The sequence below is a fragment of the Eretmochelys imbricata genome, chromosome 3, assembly GCF_965152235.1.
Source record: "Eretmochelys imbricata isolate rEreImb1 chromosome 3, rEreImb1.hap1, whole genome shotgun sequence".
Taxonomy (NCBI): domain Eukaryota; kingdom Metazoa; phylum Chordata; order Testudines; family Cheloniidae; genus Eretmochelys; species Eretmochelys imbricata.
In genome coordinates this window covers 899173-926578 of record NC_135574.1, presented here as the reverse complement: position 1 = coordinate 926578, position 27406 = coordinate 899173, and the positions used below count along the sequence as shown (strand labels likewise).

The following is a 27406-nucleotide window of genomic DNA, read 5'->3' as shown; positions in this document are numbered from 1 at the left end:
TCTGAGAGGCACCCGTGGGGGCGGGGCCGGTTCCCCTGGGGGCAGGCCGGGAGGGGGGCCGGGTACCCTGAGAGGAACCCGGGGGGCGGGGCCGGTTCCCCTGGGGGCGGGGCTTGGTACCCTGAGAGGAACCCATGGGGGCGGGGCTGGTTCCCCTGGGGGCAGGCTAGGGGGCCTGGGTACTCTGAGAGGAACGCCTGGGGCAGGGCCGGTTCCCCTGGGGGCGGGGCTTGGTACCCTGAGAGGAACCCATGGGGGCGGGGCTGGTTCCCCTGGGGGCAGGCCGGGGGGGGCGGTTCCCCTGGGGCCAGGCTAGGGGGCCTGGGTACTCTGAGAGGAACGCCTGGGGCAGGGCCGGTTCCCCTGGGGCCAGGTACTCTGAGAGGCACCCGTGGGGGCAGGGCTGGTTCCCCTGGGGGCAGGCAGGGGGGGCGGTTCCCCTGGGGCCAGGCTAGGGGGCCTGGGTACTCTGAGAGGAACGCCTGGGGCAGGGCCAGTTCCCCTGGAGCCAGGCTGGGTGGGGGGGCCAGGTACTCTGAGAGGCACCCGTGGGGGCGGGGCCGGTTCCCCTGGGGGCAGGCCGGGAGGGGGGCCGGGTACCCTGAGAGGAACCCGGGGGGCGGGGCCGGTTCCCCTGGGGGCGGGCCGGGAGGGGGGCCGGGTACTCTGAGAGGCACCCGTGGGGGCGGGGCCGGTTCCCCTGGGGGCAGGCCGGGAGGGGGGCCGGGTACCCTGAGAGGAACCCGGGGGGCGGGGCCGGTTCCCCTGGGGGCGGGGCTTGGTACCCTGAGAGGAACCCATGGGGGCGGGGCTGGTTCCCCTGGGGGCAGGCCGGGGGGGGCGGTTCCCCTGGGGCCAGGCTAGGGGGCCTGGGTACTCTGAGAGGAACGCCTGGGGCAGGGCCGGTTCCCCTGGGGCCAGGTACTCTGAGAGGCACCCGTGGGGGCAGGGCTGGTTCCCCTGGGGGCAGGCCAGGGGGGGCGGTTCCCCTGGGGCCAGGCTAGGGGGCCTGGGTACTCTGAGAGGAACGCCTGGGGCAGGGCCAGTTCCCCTGGAGCCAGGCTGGGTGGGGGGGCCAGGTACTCTGAGAGGCACCCGTGGGGGCAGGGCTGGTTCCCCTGGGGGCAGGCCGGCAGGGGGGAGCTGGGTACCCTGAGAGGAACCCGTGGGGCGGGGCCATTCCCCTGGGGGCAGGGAGAGGCGGGGGCTGGGTACTCTGAGAGGAACCTGTGGGGGCGGGGCCATTCCCCTGGGGGCAGGCCGGGGGGGCGGTTCCCCTGGGGCCAGGCCTGGTTGGGGCTGGGTACCCTGAGAGGAACCCATGGGGCAGGGCTGGTTCCCCTGGGGGCAGGCTGGGTGGGAGGCTGGGTACCCTGAGAGGAACCCATGGGGCGGGGCCGGTTCCCCTAGGGGCAGGCCGGGGCGGGGCCAGGTACTCTGAGAGGAACCCGTGGGGCGGGGCCGGTTCCCCTGAGGACAGGTGGGGGCCCATGCAGTGCAGCTCTGGTCCTGTCCCCCAATCACGCAGTCCCAGCAGGCAGCCGTGAGATCAGCAGGGTTTATTGAGGGTCCGTGCAGCCCCCATTCCCCCACTACTGCTCCACGTTCTTGACACGCAGCACGACGGGCACCGAGGTGCACGGGATCATGCCCAAGTCCGTGATCACCAGGTCCACCAGCTCCGGGGGGGTCACGTCATAGACCAGATTGAGAAGGCGCAGGGATGAGTTCTCCTTCCAGTTACGCAGCTGGGCTCCTCCCTTCCCAGGCATGATCAGGTCATCGGGGTCGTCTATAGAGACATGCTACAGGGTCAGGCACTAGGGTGCACCTGCACCCCCTCCCTGGGAGGAGCTGCTTGGCACGGGGATAGCTCCCCATGACTTCCCTGACTGGCCGGAGGAACCGGCTAGCACTCGGACAGCCCCCCAGCCAAAGGAGCTGGCTGGCACCACACAGCCCCTCCCTGCCCCCCATGACTTCCCCGACTGGCCAGAGGAGGATGCAGTGCTGGGACGTGCCATACACTGGTCAGTCTAGCTGCACGGTGGCCAGCAGCTGCTCTGAGGGGAGCGGAACCCACGGCACGGGAGGACGCAGGGCACGTACCCAGCTCGTTGGAGACAAAGGAGTCCGTCTGCACCCGCTCACAGAACTTGTAGGTCTCGCAGCACACCAGCACAGGCACGTTGTAGGCCTTGGACACCAGCGCGATCTGGGACGTCCCCACCCGGGACATGACGGAGCCGTTGGCCAGCAGTGCGTGAGCCCCCAGCAGCACCTTGGAGACCTGCGGGGGGAGCACGTCAACTAGCACCAGTCTACGGCTGTAGCAGGCCCTGCTTCCATCACCCTAGCAATGCCCTTCCCCTCAGCACAGCTGCCTGCTCACCTCGGGCAGCACGTAGGAGATGGCGGTGATCATGACGTAGGTGCAGCGGATGCCCTTGCGCACCAGCCTGCGTAGTGTGTCTCGGCCCTCCAGCCGCGGCCGGCTGTCCACCACAATCACCCGGAAGGCACAACCATTGGCATAGGCGTCACACAGTGTGCGGTTCACTAAGGAGGAGCTGACAGGACACCACAAGTGAATTCATGGAGCTTAAGGCAGGAAGGGACCATCTAGACTAATTGGCATATCACAGGTCAGAGAAATTCATCCAGTTACCCCGACACTGAGCCCAATAACGTGCGTTAGGCTAACGCACACTCAGAATGGCAGCCAGTCTGGATCTGAAGCCATCGACAGAGGGAGACTCCACCCCTGCCCTTGGCAGTTTGTCCCAAGAATTCATAACCCTCCTGGTGAGAATTTTGTGCCTTCTTTCTAGTTTGGATTTGTTGGGCTCCAGCTTCCAGCCATGGGTTCTTGTTCTGCCTTTCTGCACTAGATTGAAGAGCCCTCACTGTTCTCCTCCCGGTGAAGGTGCTGTAATGACACTGTAACGAAGTCACCTCTCACTTTTCTTACTGAACTAAACAGATCAAACTCTTCAAAGCTCATTCGGCTTCATTCCAAATACTGAACAGAAATATTTATTGAACAGTTCTGCCTTTTCCACATCATTAACAATATTACCAAAATCTCCATCTAGTAATGGGCCTGCACCATTGCTTGGATTTCTTCTGTGCCTGATATATTTGAACTCCTTATTATCCTTACCCCTGACAGCCATTGATTTTTCCCTGAGGTCTTTAGCCTCCCTTATCAATTTTCTACACTTCTTAGCTTCTAGTTTATATCAATTACTATTTATTTCCCATTTGTTATATTTTGCTTTTTTATTTCTTACTGCAACCTTCACTTCCCCACTGATTCAGGATGGGCTTTTAGGCACAGTTGTTCTCCTCTGTGATTGTGGAATCATGGATTTTTAGTTATCTAAATAATTTATCTTAAAGAACACCTGATTTCCATTCACATTTTTCTGTATACATTTTCCTTCCAGTCAACTTTGCTCATGGGAAATTAGCCTTTGGAAGTATCTGTATTTTTGGTTGGGACTGTCCAGTTTGCCCACAGTGAACATAAGGAAGGCTCCTCCACCCTGGGCCAGATCATCTGCACAGGGAAGCCCCCTCCTCCATACCATCCATACACCAGGATGACATCTCGGTCACTGATCTTCTCGAAGGCATATTTGGAGATAGCTTCGGCTGCCAGATGGATCTTCTCCCTCACGTATCCTTCGATGCTGCCCTGCAGTTTCCCCTTCGCCTGGGGAGAGGCAGTGACAGTCACACTGGGGCCTGAGAGCCCTGACATCTTTCCCTCCGGCTCATCCCACAGCTGGCCATGCTCCACATTCCTATCAGGAGGGAGCACTCCCATCCCACCTACCCAGGGCGCCCTGACTGGGCCTAGCAGCCGCAGGCCCCCAGCACGTGGTTTGGGAGAGCCCCTCCACACTGAAGGAGGAAGGGAAGGGAACGGGTCTGTGCTGTACAATTCAGCCAGGGCAGCTCCCATTCCCCCATCCCATCCTCATGAGCAGGAGCCAGGATGCACTGCATGGCACAGGCCTTACCCTGAGTCCAAAGGACCCATCACCCCACAGGGCTGGAGAGGAAACCCAGGGGGGTTACTCCCTCTCTCCGGCAGGGAATAGGCTGGCTCAGAGCCACTGCCATTCCTGTAGCACCTGCCAGCTATGAGGCTCCAAAGCACTCTCCCACCACCCCACCCATATGGAAGTGCAGTCCCCTCTGGGACGGAACAGGGCACCAGTAACAGCCACACAGAAATGCTGCAAAATAGATGAGAACAGCAGGTGAAGGAGGATCCTCTATGAAACAACTGCAGGGGGTTAGCTCAGCTCAACATAAATTACCTGGGCTTCAATTTGGCCAGGCCACAGGAGATAACACTCCAACTCTGACAGACAGCAAGTGGCAAGGATCTTTAATATGGTCGGTCAGGCCTTTGCCATCTGAGTGGGACAGAGCCCTCTACAACCGCACTGGGGCCAGCGCTGACTGCAGGGGGGAATGTTCCCTGCCGAGTCCCCTGCCCGGCTCCCTGCAGCACAGCGCCCGTCGCTCTGCACTGGGGCCAGACCTGACTGCAGGGGGGAAAGTTCCCTGCCGAGTCCGCTGCCCGGCTCCCTGCAGCACAGCACCCGTAGCTCTGCATCGGGGCCAGACCTGACTGCAGGGGGGAATGTTCCCTGGAGGGTCCCCTGCCCGGCTCCCTGCAGCACAGCGCCCTAGCTCTGCATCGGGGCCAGCGCTGACTGCAGGGGGGAACGTTCCCTGGCGAGTCCCCTGCCCGGCTCCCTGCAGCACAGCGCCCGTCGCTCTGCATCGGGGCCAGACCTGACTGCAGGGGGGAATGTTCCCTGGCGAGTCCCCAGCCCGGCTCCCTGCAGCACAGCGCCCGTCGCTCTGCATCGGGGCCAGCGCTGACTGCAGGGGGGAACGTTCCCTGCCGAGTCCCCTGCCCGGCTCCCTGCAGCACAGCACCCGTAGCTCTGCATCGGGGCCAGACCTGACTGCAGGGGGGAATGTTCCCTGGAGGGTCCCCTGCCCGGCTCCCTGCAGCACAGCGCCCTAGCTCTGCATCGGAGCCAGACCTGACTGCAGGGGGGAATGTTCCCTGGCGAGTCCCCTGCCCGGCTCCCTGCAGCACAGCGCCCGTCGCTCTGCATCGGGGCCAGCGCTGACTGCAGGGGGGAATGTTCCCTGCCGAGTCCCCTGCCCGGCTCCCTGCAGCACAGCGCCCGTCGCTCTGCATCGGAGCCAGACCTGACTGCAGGGGGGAATGTTCCCTGCCGAGTCCCCTGCCCGGCTCCCTGCAGCACAGCGCCCGTCGCTCTGCATCGGAGCCAGACCTGACTGCAGGGGGGAATGTTCCCTGCCGAGTCCCCTGCCCGGCTCCCTGCAGCACAGCGCCCGTAGCCCTGCATCGGGGCCAGACCTGACTGCAGGGGGGAATGTTCCCTGGCAAGTCCCCTGCCCGGCTCCCTGCAGCACAGCGCCCGTAGCCCTGCATCGGGGCCAGCGCTGACTGCAGGGGGGAATGTTCCCTGGAGGGTCCCCTGCCCGGCTCCCTGCAGACAGCACCCGTAGCCCTGCATCGGGGCCAGCGCTGACTGCAGGGGGGAACGTTCCCTGGCGAGTCCCCTGCCCGGCTCCCTGCAGCACAGCGCCCTAGCTCTGCATCGGGGCCAGACCTGACTGCAGGGGGGAACGTTCCCTGGCGAGTCCCCTGCCCGGCTCCCTGCAGCACAGCACCCGTAGCTCTGCATCGGGGCCAGACCTGACTGCAGGGGGGAATGTTCCCTGGCGAGTCCCCTGCCCGGCTCCCTGCAGCACAGCGCCCGTCGCCCTGCATCGGGGCCAGCGCTGACTGCAGGGGGGAATGTTCCCTGGCGAGTCCCCTGCCCGGTTCCCTGCAGCACAGCGCCCGTCGCCCTGCATCGGGGCCAGACCTGACTGCAGGGGGGAATGTTCCCTGCCGAGTCCCCTGCCCGGCTCCCTGCAGCACAGCGCCCGTCGCCCTGCATCGGGGCCAGACCTGACTGCAGGGGGGAATGTTCCCTGGCGAGTCCCCTGCCCGGCTCCCTGCAGCACAGCGCCCGTCGCCCTGCATCGGGGCCAGACCTGACTGCAGGGGGGAATGTTCCCTGGCGAGTCCCCTGCCCGGCTCCCTGCAGACAGCACCCGTAGCCCTGCATCGGGGCCAGACCTGACTGCAGGGGGGAATGTTCCCTGGCAAGTCCCCTGCCCGTTTCCCTGCAGCACAGCGCCCTAGCTCTGCATCGGGGCCAGTGCTGACTGCAGGGGGGAATGTTCCCTGGCAAGTCCCCTGCCCGGCTCCCTGCAGCACAGCGCCCGTCGCTCTGCATCGGAGCCAGACCTGACTGCAGGGGGGAATGTTCCCTGCCGAGTCCCCTGCCCGGCTCCCTGCAGCACAGCACCCGTAGCTCTGCATCGGAGCCAGACCTGACTGCAGGGGGGAATGTTCCCTGCCGAGTCCCCTGCCCGGCTCCCTGCAGCACAGCACCCGTAGCCCTGCATCGGAGCCAGACCTGACTGCAGGGGGGAATGTTCCCTGCCGAGTCCCCTGCCCGGCTCCCTGCAGACAGCACCCGTAGCTCTGCATCGGGGCCAGCGCTGACTGCAGGGGGGAATGTTCCCTGCCGAGTCCCCTGCCCGGCTCCCTGCAGCACAGCACCCGTAGCTCTGCATCGGAGCCAGACCTGACTGCAGGGGGGAATGTTCCCTGCCGAGTCCCCTGCCCGGCTCCCTGCAGCACAGCGCCCGTCGCTCTGCATCGGGGCCAGACCTGACTGCAGGGGGGAACGTTCCCTGGCGAGTCCCCTGCCCGGCTCCCTGCAGCACAGCGCCCATAGCTCTGCATCGGAGCCAGACCTGACTGCAGGGGGGAATGTTCCCTGGAGGGTCCCCTGCCCGGCTCCCTGCAGACAGCGCCCGTCGCTCTGCATCGGAGCCAGACCTGACTGCAGGGGGGAACGTTCCCTGGCGAGTCCCCTGCCCGGCTCCCTGCAGACAGCGCCCGTCGCTCTGCATCGGAGCCAGACCTGACTGCAGGGGGGAACGTTCCCTGCCGAGTCCCCTGCCCGGCTCCCTGCAGCACAGCGCCCGTCGCTCTGCATCGGGGCCAGCGCTGACTGCAGGGGGGAATGTTCCCTGGAGGGTCCCCTGCCCGGCTCCCTGCAGCACAGCACCCTTAGCTCTGCATCGGAGCCAGACCTGACTGCAGGGGGGAACGTTCCCTGGCGAGTCCCCTGCCCGGCTCCCTGCAGCACAGCGCCCTAGCTCTGCATCGGGGCCAGACCTGACTGCAGGGGGGAACGTTCCCTAGCGAGTCCGCTGCCCGGCTCCCTGCAGCACAGCGCCCGTCGCTCTGCATCGGGGCCAGACCTGACTGCAGGGGGGAATGTTCCCTGCCGAGTCCCCTGCCCGGCTCCCTGCAGCACAGCACCCGTAGCTCTGCATCGGGGCCAGACCTGACGGCAGGGGGGAATGTTCCCTGCCGAGTCCCCTGCCCGGCTCCCTGCAGCACAGCACCCGTAGCCCTGCATCGGGGCCAGACCTGACTGCAGGGGGGAATGTTCCCTGGCGAGTCCCCTGTCCGGCTCCCTGCAGCACAGCGCCCTAGCTCTGCATCGGGGCCAGCGCTGACGGCAGGGGGGAATGTTCCCTGCCGAGTCCCCTGTCCGGCTCCCTGCAGCACAGCGCCCTAGCTCTGCATCGGGGCCAGACCTGACTGCAGGGGGGAATGTTCCCTGCCGAGTCCCCAGCCTGGCTCCGGGCAGCAGGAGAAAGAGGGAGTTGTTGACTCAAATGCAGAGCTGTGTGAAATGGGGGACAGGGTGCGGAGGAGGCGGGAGCCAAGGCAGGAGGGGGGACACGCCAGGTTGAGGGGTGGATATAGGCAGAGGGAGACAGAGGCAGGATGCTCTTGAACTTGAGTCCCCCGTCTCTTTATTCATCTGTGATCAGCCAGCAGCAGGAAATCCACCGGCAATGGGAGTCTCATTCCCTGTAGCGGTGGGGCAGAGAGCACCTCGCGAGCTGTTACACCCCTGCTGGGGCGGTGGTTCTGCGAGATGCTGGGTGTAGGCAGTGCCGGTCCCTCTGGACGAGGCCAGGCGCCTCGTGCACATGGGATGTAACGTTTTAATAGCCATGTGCCTCAGGGCTACACATGCACCCCAGCCCCCTTCCTGCTCCCGTGCCACGGGAGGGGGGCAGGGCGGCTGTGACGGTCCCTCGCAGCTCGAAGCCCCTGGTAGCTAAGGGCTCTGAAAGCAGAGATAGAGGGTGGGTCATGGGATCCACACGGACTGCATCATCGCGAAGCACCCCAGCTCCAGCCCAGTAAGTAACCGGTCTCTCCGAGTACAGGCCAGCATGGAGCCCGCTGCTGGTGACTGTCAAGCAGTGCCCCTCAGGGCGGGGGAATGAAGGGCTCCAGCTGGCCAGGACTAGAGGACCTGGCTCAGACCGGGCATAGGGTTTGGCAAGGTCCACGGGTTACATGCAGGTCCCTGATCCTGGCACGTGTCTGAAGCAGACGGAAGAGCTGCCTGGGCTCTGAAGGAGAGCGCCAGCGTGTTCGGTGGGGAGGCGCACCAGCCAGCTGGTAACGCAGCCAGGGACAGCCTGTGATCCACTTTGATATTCTCCATGAAGAGATGGCTTGGTCCAGTGCTCTGGCAATAAATGGATGGGGGGGGTCGGAATGGTTTGGTCAGTACAACAAAGCAAAGCATCACGCGTGTGGTTTCTTTTCTCCTGGCACCGAGTGCGGCAGGGGGAGGAAGTCTGGCAGTGGACTGGCTCATTCAGATGGAAATCTGAGACCAACTCAGCTGTGAACATCACCTAAGGGCTCAGCACCACCTTGTCCCACAGGGAGGCTCGACAATATGTCCGTGAAGTCACAGCCACTAGCAAGACCAACTTCAGAGTGAGGTGGTGCAGGGAACGTCCTGAGAGCGGCTCAAACGGAGGTACCACGACTCTCAGGAGGACTGAATGGAGGTCCTAGACAGAGGCAGGTTCTCTGATCAACGCAGGAGTCCCTTGGAAATCTCGATACTGGGGAGAGGGGTGTGTGAAAAGACCAGGCACAACCGCACAGATGGGCAAGCTGAAATGCTGCAAGGGGCGCGTTAACAGAGCGAAGTGAAGGCCAGCCTGCTTCCAGTGTAACAGGGAGTCCAGGATCTTTGGTACTGAAACTTGGGCTCAGAACAAATTGGGCTGGGCTGCCACATTGAGACCACCTTCCACCTAGATGAGTCCATCGGTCTGGCAGATATTTTCCTGCATTCGATCAGGATTTCCTAGGCCCAGAGGGAGCAGTGCCTACCCGCAGCACTGAGTCAGCCCACAGCCAATATCAGGTGCAGCGACCACAGGTCTGGATGCAGCAGCTGGCCACAGTGCTGCGAGATCAGGTCCAGGAGCTGGATCGGCGGCTTGACGGACATTTGTCACAGGGCTGTGAGCCACAGCTGTCTTGCCCGACAGGGCAATGAGACGGACTGTGGGAGATCACCGTGGGAATCGGGGAGCAGGTGGAATGGGGTGCAGCAGGCTGTTCCACTGCAGGAGGACGAGCTCTGGGGACAATCCTGGGCTCAGTCCTTCTTGGGAGCCAAAGTTCTGAACGTCAGCATCGTCCGTGGTGGCGAAGGGGCTGCTCACAGACTGCTCACGAAACCCTCTGGGTTCTTGCTGGCTGCCATTGGGAATGGTAGGGCCAGCGGCGTCACCTTGTTTGGATGGCGTCGAGTCCAGACCCTGACGGCCTCCGGACGTGTGAGGAGCAGGCCTCCCCTTTTTGATGCTGGGTGTGTCATGCAGGAAGCTCTGCAGGGCTGAATTCCAGTGGACAGGGAGGAATGTCACACCGGCCTGAGCTCCAAGACATTCCCTCCATGCCAGCCGGGGACCAAGTCCCGTGAATCTGTAAGTGACCCAAGTGAGGCCCCAGCCTGAGACATTCGTGATCAGTGTCTTCATCGGTGAGGGGATGGAAAGGGCAACCCTTTCCAAGTGTGTGTGGGGCCCAAGCACCGGCAGCTCTGCCGCGACATGCTGGGGCAGACACGTCCCTGCTATCTGAAGGCTCAGTGGAGACGAGACTGACCTGATCCAGACTCAGAGGGACCGCAGCTGGCGTCTGGCACGAGACTTCCTGAGCATGCATGCTAACATGCGAGCTAGCGCTGCCAGCCATGGCTGTCCTGGCCCCAGCCATGAAGAGTGAGTCCCTGCCGTGCTGGAGCCCACCCTTGGTCATGCATGACTTTTCTGGCTGGCGTCGACAAGGCTCCTGTGAACGCTGTGCCCAGGAGGGTGAGACATTACTGTTAGGATCAAGGCCTGTTTGTTAGCCTGAGAGAGAATTTGGGGTTTGATCTTTGATATTCTAACTAACATGTGTGAACAAAGACGCTGTGTGTTGCATCTGCCCGCTATCGATGGGGTTTATTGCACAATGTGAAAAGACAAGGAAGAGAGGTAAAGTGTTGCTGGGTATGGTGGGAGTTTAATGTAGGAGCATACACTTGAAGGCTGCCCGACTCCTCTCCCAAGCCAAGGTTAAGCAACTGGTCAGGAGGGGCAAGGGGAATTGTGTGCGTGCGGGGGGCATAAGAAACACTAAAAGCCAAAGAAACAGTGACCCTGCCCGAAACACAACTTCACTCCCTACCCTTCCCAAGAGGTGGTACTGAAGCCCCCAGACTCAAGGCCCCCCAAGACAGAATATGATCATAAGTTGTAAGGGGTGGGACTAGGGCCGGGCACTACAGGTCAATTTGGGCCTGCTAAGAAGAAGGAGGGAAGGGAAAAAGGCTCTCCCAGTGTGCAGAGCTCTGGATATGCTTGCTTGATCAACCCCAATTAACATGGCATTGCCTGCACTTCGGACTTCTGGTCTTCTGTCTTCTGTCTGCGGGACAAGGGGCAGGGGAGCGGAGGGGAAACCCCTAACAGTTATTAGTAATAGTTCACCAGTGGGGGAGACAGGGACAGAGCACGTTCCAAGCCTACTACTTCCGCCTGCTGCGACTTGCCTCCGAGCAGCAAGTCCGTAAGTGCCCTGACTTCTCAGGGGAGCCGCGACCAGCGTGAGGCATTTCCTGGAGACTCTCAGGGCCGCAGGGAGCCTGAATGGTAACGCTTTGATCCCCCACGAACGTCTGGGTCTTCCTGTGGGCCAGCTGGGTGGCCGTGTCTTGAAGCCAGGAGCCATGCACCAGCCCTGGGCTGCAGAGGTGGAACCATGGAGGGAAGTGTTGCTGTCCTGAAGCAGTTCAGTCTCCTCTGGCCATGCATGAAACAAAAGCCCCCTTTCGTCTTCCAGAGACTACGTTCAGCATCCGTTGTCTGAGGTGAGATCGTCCCACGCTCAACGGAACGGGCAAGGCAGCCCCCAAAGACTGGCTCCTGATGGGACCTGCACTGGAGCCAAACACTCCCATCAAGTCTGCAGTGGGGAAGGGTGGGTGACAGAGGATATCACAATAGTTTTTACAACGGGTACCGTGGCTGCCTGCCCTGGGAGAAGAGGGGAGCCTGCTGCCTCAGTTGGGGTTTTCTGTAGGGCAGAGGTGGGCAAACTACGGCCCGCAGGACCGTCGTGCCCGGCCCCTGAGCTCCTGGCCCGGGAGGCTAGCCCCCGGCCCCTCCCCCACTGTCCTCCCTCCCCCGCAGCTACGCTGCCGCATGGGCAGTGCTCTGGCTGGCAGGGCTGTGCGCTCATGTGGGGCGGCGTGTCTGCAGGCATGCTGCTCAGAGTGGCCTGGTAAGAGGGTCGGGGCAGGGGGGTTGGATATGGGGCAGGGGATCCTGGGGGGCAGTCAGGGGACAGGTAGCAGGGGGCAGTTGGATAGGGCGGAGGTTCGGGGCCGCAGGGGCAGGGGATGGGGAACAGGGGGGATTGGATAGGGGGTGGGGTTCCGGGGGCCCTGTCAGTGGGCGGGGGTGTGGATGGGGTCGGGGCAATCAGGTGACAGGGGGAGTTGGATAGAGGGTGAGGTCCCGGGGGTGGTTAGGGGTGGGGGGTCCCGGGAGGGGGCGGTCAGGGGACAAGGAGCGGGGCGGGGTTTGGATGGGTGGGAGGTTCTGAGGGGGGCAGTCAGGGAGCGGGAAGTGGGAGGAGGGGGCGGGGGCCAGGCTGTTTGGGGGTCACAGCCTTCCCTACCCAGCCCTCCAGAAGTTTCGCACCCCGATGAGCCCTCGGGCCAAAAGGTTTGCCCACCGCTGCTGTAAGGGGTTGGTGTGTAGATTCTCAAGGTGGCTCTGAAGTCATCGAAGTGAGCACTGGGTCGCTTCCTTTGTTGAAGAGCTCTATCCTCCCGAATGGGAGCCTCACATGGTGTCACGGATCCACCAGATTGACTGTGCTATGCTGTGGCCTTTCCTGAGAGCACCCCGTCAACGTGCCAGACCCCAAAGGGCCACCCTTTTCCACAAGGGTTGGCCGTGCACCCTCAACGCCTCCAACACTGAGCCTCATGCTCCAGCACTCCTGCTTCTCACCATGAGCTCTACCCAGCCAGGCCAACTCAAGCAGAGCCCTGTTCAGAAACTTCCAGCCCCTCAGGGATCTTTGGGCACTACCTGCAGCAGCTCCAGGCAGCCTTTCCAAAGAGAGCTGGGTTCCCAGTCACCTGGACACAGCCTCAGGAGCCCTTCGGTTAGCAGAGAGAAACACGGGCTAAGACAGGGTTCAGACTGGCCAAGTGCCTCTTTTTCTGTGAGCTGAGCTCTTACCACAGCGGCCTCGCCTTCGCAGAGCCTGCTGAGTTCACCCCTGCCTCCTGCGAGAGCCACCTGCTGTTAAGTGTCCTTTGTTCAGAGGCTGGGATTCCCCCTGTCTTTCAAAATCACCCCTTGATACAGTCAGTTTCAGCCAGTCCTTCATGACCCATTCGCTTCCCCCTAGCCAATTCCACAGACACCTCCAGTCTCCTGCTCTGCTCCCGGGCCGCATTTGAACCCTTCCCTAGTCACTGGCAGGCAGTTCCCGGGCAGTAAGTCACTGCTATGCCCACCTTCAATAACTTCCCAGACGCATCACACACGGCATGCTGCATCTCTCCTAGCATTCCTGAGGCTGACAGGAGGCCCAGCTCCTGGTCAGAGCCATGGCCTGCGACCTTGTGGCCATGTCAGAGCCTGAACGGCTGCTCTGGCCACCTCTCATGACTCCTTTAAGTCCTCCTGGCACCCTGTGGCACTTCGCAGGACGGGGTCACCCTCTCCAGCCCCAGGAAATTAGATTTGGTGAACACCCCCAGCAGTCTGCCGCCCAGCGCTGCAATGAAGCAGTTGAGGAGACCTCGCACCTGCACACATCCAGTTTTGCGGGGGTCCTTGTCCATTTTGTCTATTTTGATTTTCCCACACTGCTGTAGTTACCCCACAATCCTGGGTTTGGGTGGGAGTCAAAGGGCTCCGTTTTTCAGAGGTCTCTGATCTGACTTCACCTGTTCAGAGGTAGGGTGGATAGTGACTGGACCCCCCGACTGGCTCCAGTGTGCTTTCGGTCACAGGTGGAACAGTTCTGACCAGGGCTGACGCAGTGAGGGAGTCAACGTTTGTGAGATTCCTCTCGTATGGCCATCACTTGGATATCCAGGGTCTCCGCCATTGAGCCAGGACATGCTGGAACGCTTCCGTCATCAACTGCTAGGCAAGGGCTGGTCTGACCGCCTCCTCCAGCAGAGACAGGGGCTTCCAGGGTTTCTCCAGTGCTCTCCATCCTGGAGTGCTGACGTCAGGCTCTGGAGACGGTGGTCTGGGCAGTGAAGCCACCGGGAAGAGCTCGATCTCCTTCTCCTAGACATCCCGGAGGGGATCTGCTGGGGAACATGTGGGATGATGAGCCGCACGGAGCCAATGTAGCATGGTATACAGGTCAGCTCAAAGCCACTCTGGCCTCCTGCGAGAGGGGTCCCCGGTACCACCTCTAGGCCTCCGTCAGACAGACGCGGGGAGGCGTCTCTGCTTGGTGCTGGGAAGAAGGCACAGTTTGGTGAGGGTGACGAGGCACATTCCTCGGCCAGTGCCACAGGGGAGGCCTCTGCTCCAGCTCTGCACCAGCGGTGGCCCAGCAGGGATCCCAATGGTTCAGTGAGGGCGTTCCCGGGGCACTCTGTCAGTGCCACGTGACTTAGCCCTGCTCTCCTGGCAGAGCGCGACGGCAGCCTGCCCTCTCCTCCCAACGGGGCGACGTCTCTGTGCTTGGAGTCGTGCCTGTCTCTGCTTGGCCCCACACTCCTGCCTGCTGCAGCGATGACAGTGTCTCTGCTGGCTCCGGCTCTGTTGGGGCCGGTGCCAAGGCAGTAGCCAGCCTTGGGCTGAGATAGCAGCAGGGGGTGCTGACAGCGCTGGGGCAAACAGCGTTGGTGTCACCCGTGCCAATTTGCTAAAGTTGTCTTGCTGCCCGGGCATGGGTCTGCTCGCAGGGCACGCGCTGAGGATTAGCCTGTGGGCTCCTTAGAGGGAGGTGGACATCTCCTCCAGGTCTGAGTGACACGCACGGACTGCTCGAGCAGGTGCATTTCAGCCACGCCTCCCTCGACTTGCAAGTCCTTACCCCCTGTGCACCTAATGGGGAAGTGGCTCTGCCCCAGGCAGAAAAGGCATCGGCCATGTCTGTTGGCAGGGGACCGAGCCCCTAGCAGGAGGGGCTTGGCTTACACCCTGCAGGTTTAGAGTCTAACACATGGTCAGTGCAATGCGCTGCCTCCCGCTGCATGGGGGATGGACAGTGGAAATGTCCACAGGAGAGAGCGGAGCGACACAAAGAGCAGGTGAAGTAGCAGTTTGTCACCGAACTGGGTGTAGAAGAGGAGTCTGAAGGAAGGAGAAAGTCAGCAGGCGAGCGCTCGCCAGGCTCCTTATCTCTGGCACGGGTGGTCTGTAACTTCTGCCTGCTTCGAAACGTACAGTGGAAAGTAGGTCAAGTCATTTTCCATAAAGAATGTTATCAACAGGTGCAAGAGAACCAGAGAGAGACGGGAGTAGCCTGCACCAAGAAAGCCATGCTGATCCAATCCAAGGAGTGTTGACCTTCTAATGGTTAGAAACAGAGATCAGGCCTAATTGGTGGACAAAATAACGAGGGGATGAGCTCTTCCCCTACTGCTCCTCTTGTGGGTCCTTCAAGAGACTTTGGGAGGGGGGGAGAAGACAGACAGAAGGATGGGGAGGAAGAACAGACGGTGACTACTCAACTGAGCTTCACCATCATGGCTGCTACCTCCACCATTTCCAGGGACCCTGGGCCTTGGTCATCCTGCCCTTAGAGGCGTCCTGACCAGAACAGGCCAGACAGAGATCCAGACAACATCGCCACCTCCACCGGCCATAGTCGAATCCCAGATACCACCTGGGATGAAGCGGGATTGGACTTTAACAGCAGCAGCTCCAGCTCATCGCAACGCACTTCTTTTCTGCCCATAACGACAGCCGATACCGTCGAGAGAGGGTCAAACAGCTGGGTGAATTTCCTTCTAAAACCCTCTCCAGCTACAGGGCAAGGGAACAAGGGATGCTGTTGGAAGGAAAGCCTGATTGAATGCTTTATATTTCAAACGCTTTAACTGTTTGCCCTTCTTTTCTGTAGCTGTAATAGCAGGTGAACAGGCTGTTTAATGGGGTGTTTGCCCTGGTTCTGGGCAGGCTGAGGTCTCTGGATACCAACCCCTGCCCTGCCCCCAGTTCAAAACTGTTTAATGTTGGACGGTGGCTGGGTTCTGTTACCACCTTTGGCCCATTTGCTCCATCTAAATTAATACAACAGTGGCGCGAGGGAACCGAGGGAGGGCTGCTGACTCGGCAACCAAGCAAATGCCACTTTGATGTCAATATGTGCCATGTGAAGGCCCAGCCCCCATGGCCCCAGCTCTCCAGACGTCCCGACTAGACCTTGGGGTCTCTCACCACATGGAACATGTTAACACTGAGCAGCACTGGGTACAAGACAGCCCTTGTCAAAGAACTCTCACGCTACAAGATCACAATCCCTGGCACCACAAAGTGATTATCACTGTGGAAGAGGCAACCTTCCTCCACCCCAGGGCTCCACACCCAGTTCCAGACGTGTCACTTGTTATCAGACACCGCGAGCGCACTCCTTATCCTCCCAGAACCCCACTTCTCCAGCCCTACACAAACCCCAAAAAGGTTTTAGTTAAACTACAACAATTCAGCCCTCAGGAGTCTGAGCAGTTGTGGCCACAGGCAGAGAACTGGAGAGACCAAGGTGCCCCCAGGGCTGTGCCCCTGCAGTGGCAGAGAACTGATCAGGTCAGACATGCCCAGATGATCCCAGCAGGCGATCCAAGCCCCACACTGCAGAGGGAGATGAAAAATCCCCAAGGCCCCTGCCAACCTGACCTGGGGAAAATTCCTTCCCGACCTCGAATCTATCCATCAATTTGACCCTGAGCCTGTGAGCAAGACCAGCAGCTGGGCACGTAGAAAGGATTCTCTGCACCACCCCAGAGCAATGGACCACCCTGCATAGTGTTCCATTTCCAGCAGTGGCCAGTCTCTGATGCTTTAGAGGAAGGCGAAAAAAACAGAATCCATCCTGCCACCTGTGCATTGAGGGGAAAATTCCTTCCTGACCCCCTGCAGGTCAGTGGCCGATGACACAAAGCATGAGATTTGAATATAGTCGCTGCCACAATGCAGAGCTGCAGGTGTTACGAGCACACGGAAATCACTGCAGGCAGTCCTGTTCTGCTGCCTTCTCTGAGGATGCATCTACACGGCACCGCTCCTGGGGCAGCACGTAGGTTAAGGTAGGTACACGCTGGCTGCGTCCACACTGTGATGTGTAGCTGCACGTATCGGTAAAAGGCCCTGGCAGGTGGGAGGCAGTAGGGAGCTGCGGGAAACGTTCCCCACTGTAGGGAAAGCTTCCTGCAACAGGAAGCTGCCAGAGCCTTCCCCCACGGCTTCCCAGCTGCCGGAGCCTTCCCGCACTGCCGGAGCCTTTCCCCACAGCTTCCCTGCTGCCGGAGCCTTCCCCCACTGCCGGAGCCTTCCCCCACTGCCGGAGCCTTCCCCCACAGCTTCCCTGCCGCCGGAGCCTTTCCCCGTTGCTTCCCAGCCGCCAGCGCCTTTCCCCATTGCTTCCCCACTGTCAGAGCCTTCCCCAGCTGCCAGAGCCTTCCCCAGCTGCCTCTCATCCACTTCCGGAGCCTCTCCCTGCAGCGGGGTAGGAGTCTAGCGGTGGGATACTACAATGCTAAGAACATCAGCATGGATGGGGTGCTGCGTGGGCGAGCCCAGCCGTGTAGGGTACGTGCCCCGGTGCGTACTCCCAGAGGTCAGGAGGGTTTGTATTCACCTGAGCAGAGCTCCCTGGCCGCAGTCCTAGTTATACCAGTGCTGGGGGCTGGCTGTGAATGTATTCTACACGCAGTGTGCAGTGCAGATGTACCCTGAAGTTCCTCTGGTCCTGATGACCCTACGTAACTCAGTGTCATCGGCACATTCTGCCCTTCACTGCTCCCCCAATTCCCATCATCAATAAATACATTAACGAGATCTAGTTCAGCACCTCAAGGCCTCCGTTTGCCTTCAGCCGTGATGGAAGGTGACCATTTACTCTACCCCGTGTCCTGTCTCCTAACCAGTTTCTGATCCCTAGCAGTACCTGCCTCAGCCCACAGCGACTTAGTGTCTTTACAGCCCCTTGAGCAGGCCCCTCCTGTAGCCTTGGTGAACCCACAGACCCCTCTGCAGGCTTCCTGCTCACCTCCTCCTCTCTCAGGGTGCTGGACAGGCCTGAGATCTCTTTCTTGAGGTACTTAATGGCATTGCCCATGCTGGCGGAGAGGGGCCGGCACTGGTTCAGGAAACTGCAGAGAGGAGACAAACGCTGAGGGGCATGGACTGGAGCCAGATCTGGGGGGCAGGGAGCACTCAGTGCTGGGGGGGGCAGGCAGCACCCCCAGGGCGGGGGAGCGCCTAGGCTCATTAATGGGGATTAGCAGCTTTTCAGCATCTGCAGAGAAGCCCCTGCCCAGTAATACCCAGCCTGGGCCTGGCGGGGAGCAGGAACAGCAGGCTGGGGGAGAATGGCAGCGCCAGTGGAGATGACCAGCCTGGACTGGGGGGGCCAGGGGAGAACCACAGGCACGGTACCCATATGAACTGCAGCCCCAAGAGCCCCTCCCTTGGAAGATCCTGCCGTCCCATCTCTCTCGGCCTCACCTGATGTAGGGCTTCAGCTTGGCCACCAGGTCTCTTGAGAGCTCCTCGCTGGGTGGCGTTGAGTAATCCCGGATCACCTGGAACAAGCAGGGCAAGAGACCATGACACCCAGGCACCGGGACAGGGTATCCCGGCTTGGCAGAGGAGTGGAGGGGGCAGGCAGCCGGGGCTCATCTAGGGAGAGCAGCAGGTACCCAGGCGTGTTAACTGGGAACATCTCCCAGGAGCAGGCATGGGCGGGGGGGACATGGAGAGAGACTGGGCTGGTGTGGGGCGGAGGTGGCGTACCCGAGCCCATGCTAGCTCAGAGTGCTGTCATGGGGCGAGGGGCAGGGCGAGCTGGGAGGGGGCAGCTGGGACAGATTCTGAGGAGGCGGAGGAGAAGGGAGGTGCTGAGCTAGCGGTGAACTGGGCTGGGCTGGGCGGCGAGGTGATCAAATAAAGGAAGATGAGAAGGAGGAGCTGGGAAGTGCAACGGAGGGACAGAGGGAAGGTTTTAGGGCCCGAGGAGCAGAAGAAAGCAGAGCTGGGTATGTGAATAGGCACTACCAGAGACGGGAGGGCATGGGAATAAAAACTACAGACGTGCTGGAGAAAGTATCAGGGAAAGATGCTTGGTGAAAAGGGAACTGATCACAAAGCAGATCCTGAAACCAGCAAACGAGAAGCCCGCCCTCCCCAGGCCTGCAGCATATGGACTGAGCGTGACGGGTACTGAAGGAAATGCGCCCAATGGGCAGGTGAGGGCCCACTAGGTGCAGGAAGCCCGCTTGTGGAGGATACATGCCGCGGGAAGAGATACAGCCGCAGGACAGCGACTCTAAGGAGAATGGCAAGCTGAAGAGAGGCAAAGAGCAGGACAGCCAGCGTGGAGCTGGACTTCCAGCCCAGGGGAGGAAAAGTTCATTCTCCGGAGTGACCCGGACTGTCGCTGATCCAGCTCTGTGTTCTTGGACAGCGTGAGGAAGAGCAGCGTGCGCGAGGCTAGTGAGCGGGGAACCAAAAGCTTATCGTCACAAGCAGTGAGTACTCGGTAACGGTCTAGGTATTTCTGCGCCTGGTACAGTGGTGGGGTTTTCCCTTATAAACTTTTAAAAATGTAAACGATCCGTTTTGTCTTGGTTTGCCTCTGCTCAGTTAGCACAGCCTGCCTCGCCGGTCACTGCAGAGGGGCATTGGCAGAGCGGGAGAGCAAGGCTTCCAGACGACGGGGGGGTGGGGCAGTGGAGGGTTGGGGTGCTTGGGGCTGGAGCACCGGGAGAGCTGGAGGGCGGGGCAGGGGGCACCCGCAGTGCTGTGGGGGGAGGGGGGCAGTTAGTCAGGCTCCGTGGCGGGCAGCTGCCAGCAGCCCCACCCGTTCTGCCCTCAGGCTGGGCTGCGGCACCATGCAGGGCCTGGCCTCACCAGCCTAGGGAGCCGGCACACGACAGACTGGCGCAGCTCGAGGGAGCGAGGGGCCCGGGTCCAGGCCCCGAGCCAGGGCAGGACGCTGCCTCTCAGCCTGCGCCCCTGGGGGGAGCCGGCACTGGTGCAGCGGGGGGTCAGCGGTACCTGTCTGAAGACTTGCAGCAGGGCGAGGCAGCGTGCATTGGAGCCGTTCAGCAGCCCCTGGGAGTACTGCAGGCCGAGCCGCACCACGGCGGGATGGATCGCCGTGGACGGGATGCTGGGGACACAGGGCACAGATGAGAGGCCTTGGAGCTGGGAGGCTCCACCAGCGAGGAAGGGGAAGGACCCTACGGCCCCCAGTGCTGGGTCACCTCCCCAGAGCTTCCATGGTGAGCCCCCAAGCGATCAACCTGTCAGTGAGAGGCACATGTGCCCTTCATGAACCAGGCCACCCCACACAAACACCCAGGGTATCCCCATCAGCTCCCCACAGGGCATCCCCATCACCCCGTAACCCCTGCGGACACCCAGGGCATCCCCATCACCTCCCCAGGGCATCCCCATCACCTCCACACCTACCCAGGGCATCCCTGACACCCCATAACCCCCCCACACTCACCTAGGGCATCCCCATCACCTCCTCCCAAGGCATCCCCATCACCACCACACTCACCCAGCACATCCCCGTCACTCTGTAACCCCCGCACACAACTAGGGCATCCCAGACACCCCCCTGCACACACCCAGGGCATCCCCATCAGCCCTGCACACACCCCCAGGGCATCGCCATCACCCCATAGCCCCCACGCACACCTAGCGCATCCCCATCACCTCCCCCCAGCACATCCCCGTCACTCCCACACCGCATCCCTGTCACCCCCTAACCTCCGCGCACACCCAGGGCATCCCCATCAGCCCTGCACACACACCCAGGGCATCCCCATCACCCCATAATCCCCATGCACACCCAGGACATCCCTGTCACACACACCCCCACACACACTCAGGACATCCCCGTCACCCCGTAACCCACCCAGGGCATCCCCGTCACGCCTCCTCCCCTCCACACACCTCCAGCACATCCCCGTCACCCGGCCACGCACACACCTGGGGCATCACCCTTTGCCCCACACTTGTTCCAGGCCAGGGCTCCCTATTTGTCACGTATTCCCCTAACCATCCAGGTTACCGCGTCCCCCAGACACCCCTACACACAGTAATAGGGTGCCCCCCTCACCCCATACCCCTCCAACACACACTGGGTGCCCCCTTCATTCCATACCACCACCACCCCACACACACACACACACAGCCAGTACGTCCCCTGCCCCATACCCTCCCCACATGAGGCAAATGGGATGTCCCGGCCAACCCACCCCAACTGGCCATGGCTCACCCTTCGCCCTGTAGCCCCACCGGGGCAGCAAGACCTGCCCCTGGGGTGGGCACACAGAGCTGGGCAGCCCACAGCAACAGGCGTCGCCCCAGCTGGGGCTCACCAGCTTCCCCTCATCCAGGAAGGACACACGGAGGCCAGGCTGCGTGGGCACAGCCCAGCCCAAGAGCAGAGGCTGCAGCAGACATCTTCACCAGCCTCAGGGCCGGGCGGGGAGCACAAACCTCATCTGCTGGGTCAGCGGCCTCTTCCGGCTGTACTGGTGCAAGTGGGAGAAGAGATTGACTTTGGCGCCATAGTCTGGCCTCAGAGGAACCTGGCATGGAAATTTCAGAGCACGCTGCTTCAGTGCAGGTTGGCAAAGGCCCTCTGCCAGACACAGCCTGCCCATGGCACACCCCCCACCCTGCCCTCTCCCCTACCAAGCACCGCCCACCTGCCCCGCCCCCTCCCCCATGGGCACAGCCTGCCCATGGCACACCCCCCACCCTGCCCTCTCCCCTACCAGGCACCGCCCACCTGCCCCTGCCCCCTCCCCCATGGGCACAGCCTGCCCATGGCACACCCCCCACCCTGCCCTCTCCCCTACCAGGCACCGCCCACCTGCCCCTGCCCCCTCCCCCATGGGCACAGCCTGCCCATGGCACACACCTCCACCCCTGCCCCCAACCCCGCTGGGTGCCGCCCACCTGCCCCTGCCCCCCCCAGACACCACCCACCTGCCCCCTTCCCAGTGGGCACAGCCTGCCCATGGCACATCCCCCACCCCTGGCCTCACCCCTGCCAGACACCGCCCACCTTCCTCCTCCCCAGTGGGCACAGCTTGCCCCGGCGCACTCCCCACTCCTACCCCGCCGGGCACAGCCCCGACACCCCCTCGCTTGGCACAGCCAACCTGCCCATCAGGAGGTGAGCCAGCGATTAGGGCCTAAGTGTATGTAAAGGATCCATATACACATTGATATCACATGCTGCTTAGGAACCTACATGAACAAGCACCTGGCCAATGTAACCTATACAACGGGGGTGCCTGGGATTACCCTTTGGGGAGCAGTACCAAACACAGCCATTTGGCTTACCTGGAACCGTCCCTGATATCTAGGCACAGAACAGGGACGGGGCTACGACAGGTCACGCCGGCCCCGCCGAACAGAACCAGCGAGGCAGGGCCCCAAAGCCCCTGACCAGCATGGAGACAGGCTGGTTATCGTTAATAAGCAGATGAGTGAGTTCCCTCACTTGGCGTGAAGGGAGACCCTTAGTTTGGGTCACAGCCGAACGCACCAGGGAGGGAGGGGGCAGAGCCCCTGGGTATAACAGAATACGCTGAGACGGAAGGATCTGCATCCACACACCTTGTCTGTACCCACAGCCACCCCACCCGCCTGCCCCGCCTCCGTTGCCACCCAGCCTGCCCCATGCCCCTATCTCCTGCCCCTGACCCCCACTGGGCACAGCCTTCTAGCCCAGTACGCCCGCCCACCCCAGGCGTCCCCCTTCACGGAGACGAGACCACACGGCATGTGGCAGTGCCCAGGCACCCTGTACCTGCTGCCGTTCCAGCTTCTTCGCCAGTCTCCTCTGTGCTGCTGGGTCGTCCACCTGCACGTGCTCCGGCACCCGCTTCACCACTAGCAGGAGCAAGGAGAACAGGCTGAGCTGGGGGCTAGGGCATGACCCTAACACGGAGCCACCCAGGCCCCGGGGAAGGGGCACAACCACACTCCACGGTGACCCAGGCATCCTGGAGGGGCAGAGGGCAACAAAGAGCATGGGGACCCGGGAAGGGGGTGGGGGACGAGGGCAAAAGCACAATCACAGCGACCTGGGCACAGGGGAGATGCGGCAGCACCATCCAGGGGGCACTGAGCTAGACCCCCCGTCCCCGCCAGCTCATCCAGGGGATGCTGTGTCAGACCCCCTGCCAGCTCACCCAGCGGACACGGCTCTGGGCTCCCCGCCAGCTCATCCAGGAGGCGCTGAGCCAGAACCCCCACCAGCTCACCCAGCCCTACCCTGGGGGCAGTGCCCCGGGCCACCCACCAGCTTACCCAGCCCCACCCAGGGTCGCTGCCCTGACCCCCATCGGTTCACCCAGCCCACCCAGGAGGCGCTGCTTTGGACCCCGGGCGCTGCACCGCACCCCTTTGAGCCCACAATGCTGAGGGGAATGCCTTACTGGACTGGGGCTCGCTGGGTGGCAGCCTGGGCTTGGCCGGCGCAGCTGCCGGGGTCGACTCCACTTTCTTGGTTTGTTTCAGGGCGCGGTCAGCCTCCTGCTTGGCCCGGCGCTCTGCTCGCAGCTCTGCCTTGCTCTTCCCCACCGCCGGCTTCTCACTGCCAGCCAGGCCTTCGCTGGCCACTGGGGCCAGCATGGGGGGCGCAGCCCCTACAAGAGGAGAGACCAGTCAGCGTGCAGGAGCCTCCTGCACCCCCAGGATCCAGAGAGCACACGGCCCATGGCGGGAGGGAGAGGGGGGCGCAGTGGTCAGAGCACGCGACGAGGATGCAGGAGACGAGGGGTCATATCCCTGCTTCACCACAGACTGGCCAGGCACTGAGTCTCCAGTCCCCACCAGTAGCATGGGGACAGTAGCCGGGCTGTGCCATGGCTGGTCGGGTGTGCCCCGGTCAGAGATGGAACCCAGACAGACAGAGAGCTCATAACCCAGGGGTCACGTGCAAATGAGCAAAGGCTTGAGACAAAGTGGGAATTTTTTGTAATATTTTATGAGCCCTGTGCGTGCCTCAGTTTCCCCCTGTGCTGCATCGTTACTGAGTGGGGGGAAAAGGGCTGTGTGCTCTCAGGGCAGGGGGAGAACTGCCCAGGCTCCCTACCAGAGGCAACAGTGGCAGCTCCAAGGGGGAGAAGATTACGTCCCACCTCTCCACAGGGCAGCTGAACACCACTCCCCAGCAGAGAGCAAAAGGCGGGCAGGGGGATAAGCGTTGGCTGCTGGAAGCACTGCCCGGGGCTCAGACCAAGGAGTGAGCCGGAGCCAGACAGAGCTTGAACCCCGGGGGTCGCTGCGGCTGGGCTGGGCGCTGGCTGCCCAGAACGGACTCTGCTGGAACCACTTCTCTGTGTGCCAGGCCACCGATACACCCGCCTGTCTGCCCGCGCTGGCTGGGTGCCCCTGCAGACGCTGGCAGTGGGGTGCTGCTCCCCCAGATGGGACACGTCTCCCCCAGGGTCTGTCCCAGACTCGCTGCCCAGGGCTCCCGGGGTGGGGCAGGGGGGGCTGCAGGCCCAGGGGCCCAGTCTCAGGAGGCGGTGAGACCACGTGGCTCACCCTGGGGCAAGAGCGAGACCCCGGGGCTCTGGGTCACTGCAGGCCCCTCCTAGGGCCTGCTCCCTGGCTGGGCCGTAGCCCGGCCCTGGGGGTCAGTGACAGGGGCGTGCTGAGAAGGGGCAGCCCCCCGCTGTACCTGGCGGCTGGCCCTGCGGGTGCCCAGGGAGGGAGGGCTCAGCTGGCTGCCCCTTCTCATCTCTCCGCTTCTTCTTCTGCTGCTTCTTCTCCTTCCGCAGCTGCAGCTTCTCCTCCTTGGAGAGCTCCTGGGCCTGGGGGGGCCACGAGTCAGCCGGGCCCCCTGTGGGCAACCTGTCCCTCCCCCGGCTCTGGGGGCAGCCTGACCCTGCCCCCCGCCGGCCGCCCAGCCCCCTCCTGCAGCCAGACCAATCCCCACCCCGGGGGCAGCCCCCCGCCAGCCCCCCAGCCCCCTCCTGCAGCCAGACCAACCCCCACCTCGGGGGCAGCCCCCCAGCCCCCTCCTGCAGCCAGACCAACCCCCACCCTGGGGGCAGCCCCCCGCCAGCCCCCCAGCCCCCTCCTGCAGCCAGACCAACCCCCACCCCGGGGGCAGCCCCCCAGCCCCCTCCTGCAGCCGGACCAACCCCCACCCCGGGGGCAGCCCCCCAGCCCCCTCCTGCAGCCGGACCAACCCCCACCCCAGGGGCAGCCCCCCGCTGGCCCCCCAGCCCCCTCCTGCAGCCAGACCAACCCCCACCCCGGGGGCAGCCCCCTGCCCAGCCCCCTCCTGCAGCCGGACCAACCCCCACCCCAGGGGCAGCCCCCAAGCCCCCTCCTGCAGCCAGACCAACCCCCACCCCGGAGGCAGCCCCCCGCCCACCCCCCAGCCCCCTCCTGCAGCCGAACCAACCCCCACCCCGGGGCCCCTCACCTGTCCGTCTGAGGGCGTCTCGCCACTCGGCAGGGGGCCGGCCCCTGAAACAGAAGAGCGGGGAGTGAGGGGGCTTGGGGGGCGAAACGGGGGGGCTCGGGGGCGGCTCAGGAGGGGCTCGCGGGGCGGTTGGGGGGGCGGTTGGGGGGGCCGATCGCGGGGGCGTTCGGGGGGGCTCACGGGGCAGTTGGGGGGCCGATCCCATGGGGGTTCGGGGGGGCTCGCGGAGCGGTTGGAGGGGGTCAATCCCGGGGGGGGCTCGCGGGGCGGTTGGGGGGGCGATCGCGGGAGGGTTCGGGGGGGCTGATCCCGGAGGGGGGCTCACGGGGCGGTTGGGGGGGCGATCGCGGGGCGGTTCGGGGGAGCTCGCGGGGCGGTTGGGGGGGGCCGATCCCGGGGGGGGCTCGCGGGGCAGTTGGGGGGGCGATCGCGGGGGGGGGCTCGAGGGGCGGTTGGGGGGGCGATCGCGGGGCGGTTCGGGGGAGCTCGCGGGGCGGTTGGGGGGGGCCGATCCCGGGGGGGGGCTCGCGGGGCAGTTGGGGGGGCGATCGCGGGGGGGGGGGGCTCGAGGGGCGGTTGGGGGGGGATCGCGGGGCGGTTCGGGGGAGCTCGCGGGGCGGTTGGGGGGGGGGCTCGCGGGGCAGTTGGGGGGGCGATCGCGGGGGGGGGCTCGTGGGGCAGTTGGGGGGGGATCGCGGGGCGGTTGGGGGGGGTCGATCCCGGGGGGGGGCTCGCGGGGCGGTCGGGGGGGCCATCCCGGGGGGGGGCTCGTGGGGCGGTTGGGGGGGCGATCGCGGGGCGGTTGGGGGGGTCGATCCCGGGGGGGGCTCGCGGGGCGGTCGGGGGGTCCATCCCGGGGGGGGGGCTCGCGGGGCGGTTGGGGGGGCGATCGCGGGGCGGTTCGGGGGGGCTCGCGGGGCGGTTGGGGGGGCCATCCCGGGAGGGGGGCTCGCGGGGCGGTGGGGGGGGATCGCGGGGCGGTTCGGGGGGGGCTCACAGGGCGGTTGGGGGGGTCGATCCCGGGGGGGGCTCGCGGGGCGGTCGGGGCGCCGATCCCGGGGGGGGCTCGCGGGGCGGTCGGGGGGGCCATCCCGGGGTGGGGGCTGGAGGAGGGGACCCCGGCCCGCCGCTCGCTCTCACCGCTCCGCCCGCCCCGCTCCGCCATCGCTGCCGCCTGCGCCGGGCCCGGCCGCTCACAGCGCCGCCCCCGGCCGGAGGGGGACCCGCGCCGCGGGAGGGGTGACCCCCCCGGGCTCTGCGGGTAAATCCCCCCCCCGGCCGGCCGGGCTCTGGGGGTAAATCCCCCCCCACGGCAGGACGGGCTCTGGGGGTAAATCCCCCCCCCCACGGCCAGCTGGGCTCTGGAGGTAAATCCCCCCCCCCCACGGCCAGCTGGGCTCTGGGGGTAAATCCCCCCCCACGGCAGGACGGGCTCTGGGGGTAAATCCCCCCCCACGGCAGGACGGGCTCTGGGGGTAAATCCCCCCCCCCACGGCCAGCTGGGCTCTGGGGGTAAATCCCCCCCCACGGCAGGACGGGCTCTGAGGGTAAATCCCCCCCCCCACGGCCGGGCTCCGGGGGTAAATCCCCCCCCACGGCAGGACGGGCTCTGGGGGTAAATCCCCCCCCACGGCAGGACGGGCTCTGGGGGTAAATCCCCCCCCCCACGGCCAGCTGGGCTCTGGAGGTAAATCCCCCCACCCACGGCCAGCTGGGCTCTGGGGGTAAATCCCCCCCCACGGCAGGACGGGCTCTGAGGGTAAATCCCCCCCCACGGCCGGGCTCTGGGGGTAAATCCCCCCCCCCGGCCGGCTGGGCTCTGGGGGTAAATCCCCCCCCACGGCCGGCTGGGCTCTGGGGGTAAATCCCCCCCCACGGCCGGCTGGGCTCTGGGGGTAAATCCCCTGCCGGCTGGCTGGGTGGGGGAGGCCCCCCCGGCTGGGTGGGGGAGGGGTGAACGCCCCCGGCTGGGCTCCCCACCCTCTGCCAGGAGCTCATCGCAAAAGCTTTGGCCACGTCTGCCCCGCTAAAGGCCTGTCCTGGCCCCCCGGGACCCGCCGGCGGCCGCCAGCCAGGGCCTTGCGGCCCATGTGGCGCGTGGCTCCCATCTCGCCCACAAGCCCCCAGCCAGATTTGCTGCATGGCGGCCGCACTGGTCCACGGCCCCTGTCCCCTGCAGCCTGCCCCACACCATGGGGGGAGACGAGCGCCCGGCGA

General features: G+C 63.8%; 1 protein-coding gene across 1 annotated transcript; it reads right to left on the bottom strand.

The window, feature by feature from the left end:
- Positions 1-1544: 1544 nt before the first annotated feature.
- Positions 1545-26372, bottom strand: EIF2B4 (eukaryotic translation initiation factor 2B subunit delta). Its single transcript, XM_077812214.1, has 13 exons — positions 26330-26372; positions 25190-25233; positions 24437-24569; positions 23187-23396; positions 22556-22638; positions 21232-21323; positions 19774-19888; positions 18223-18299; positions 17765-17867; positions 3591-3718; positions 2393-2570; positions 2110-2290; positions 1545-1792 (listed from the first exon to the last, which is right to left on the bottom strand). Exons 1-13 carry the CDS (start codon positions 26352-26354, stop codon positions 1593-1595), a joined length of 1569 nt encoding a protein of 522 aa, XP_077668340.1. The 5' UTR covers positions 26355-26372; the 3' UTR covers positions 1545-1592.
- Positions 26373-27406: the final 1034 nt, after the last annotated feature.

Coding starts and splice junctions, on each gene's coding strand:
- EIF2B4 (XM_077812214.1), bottom strand. CDS start 26,354: ATGGCGGAGCGGGGCGGGCGGAGCG. Junction 25,234..26,329: donor GGAGCGGGGCGGGCGGAGCG/GTGAGAGCGAGC, acceptor CTTCTGTTTCAG/GGGCCGGCCCCCTGCCGAGT. Junction 17,868..18,222: donor AAGCTGAAGCCCTACATCAG/GTGAGGCCGAGA, acceptor TCCTCTCTGCAG/TTTCCTGAACCAGTGCCGGC.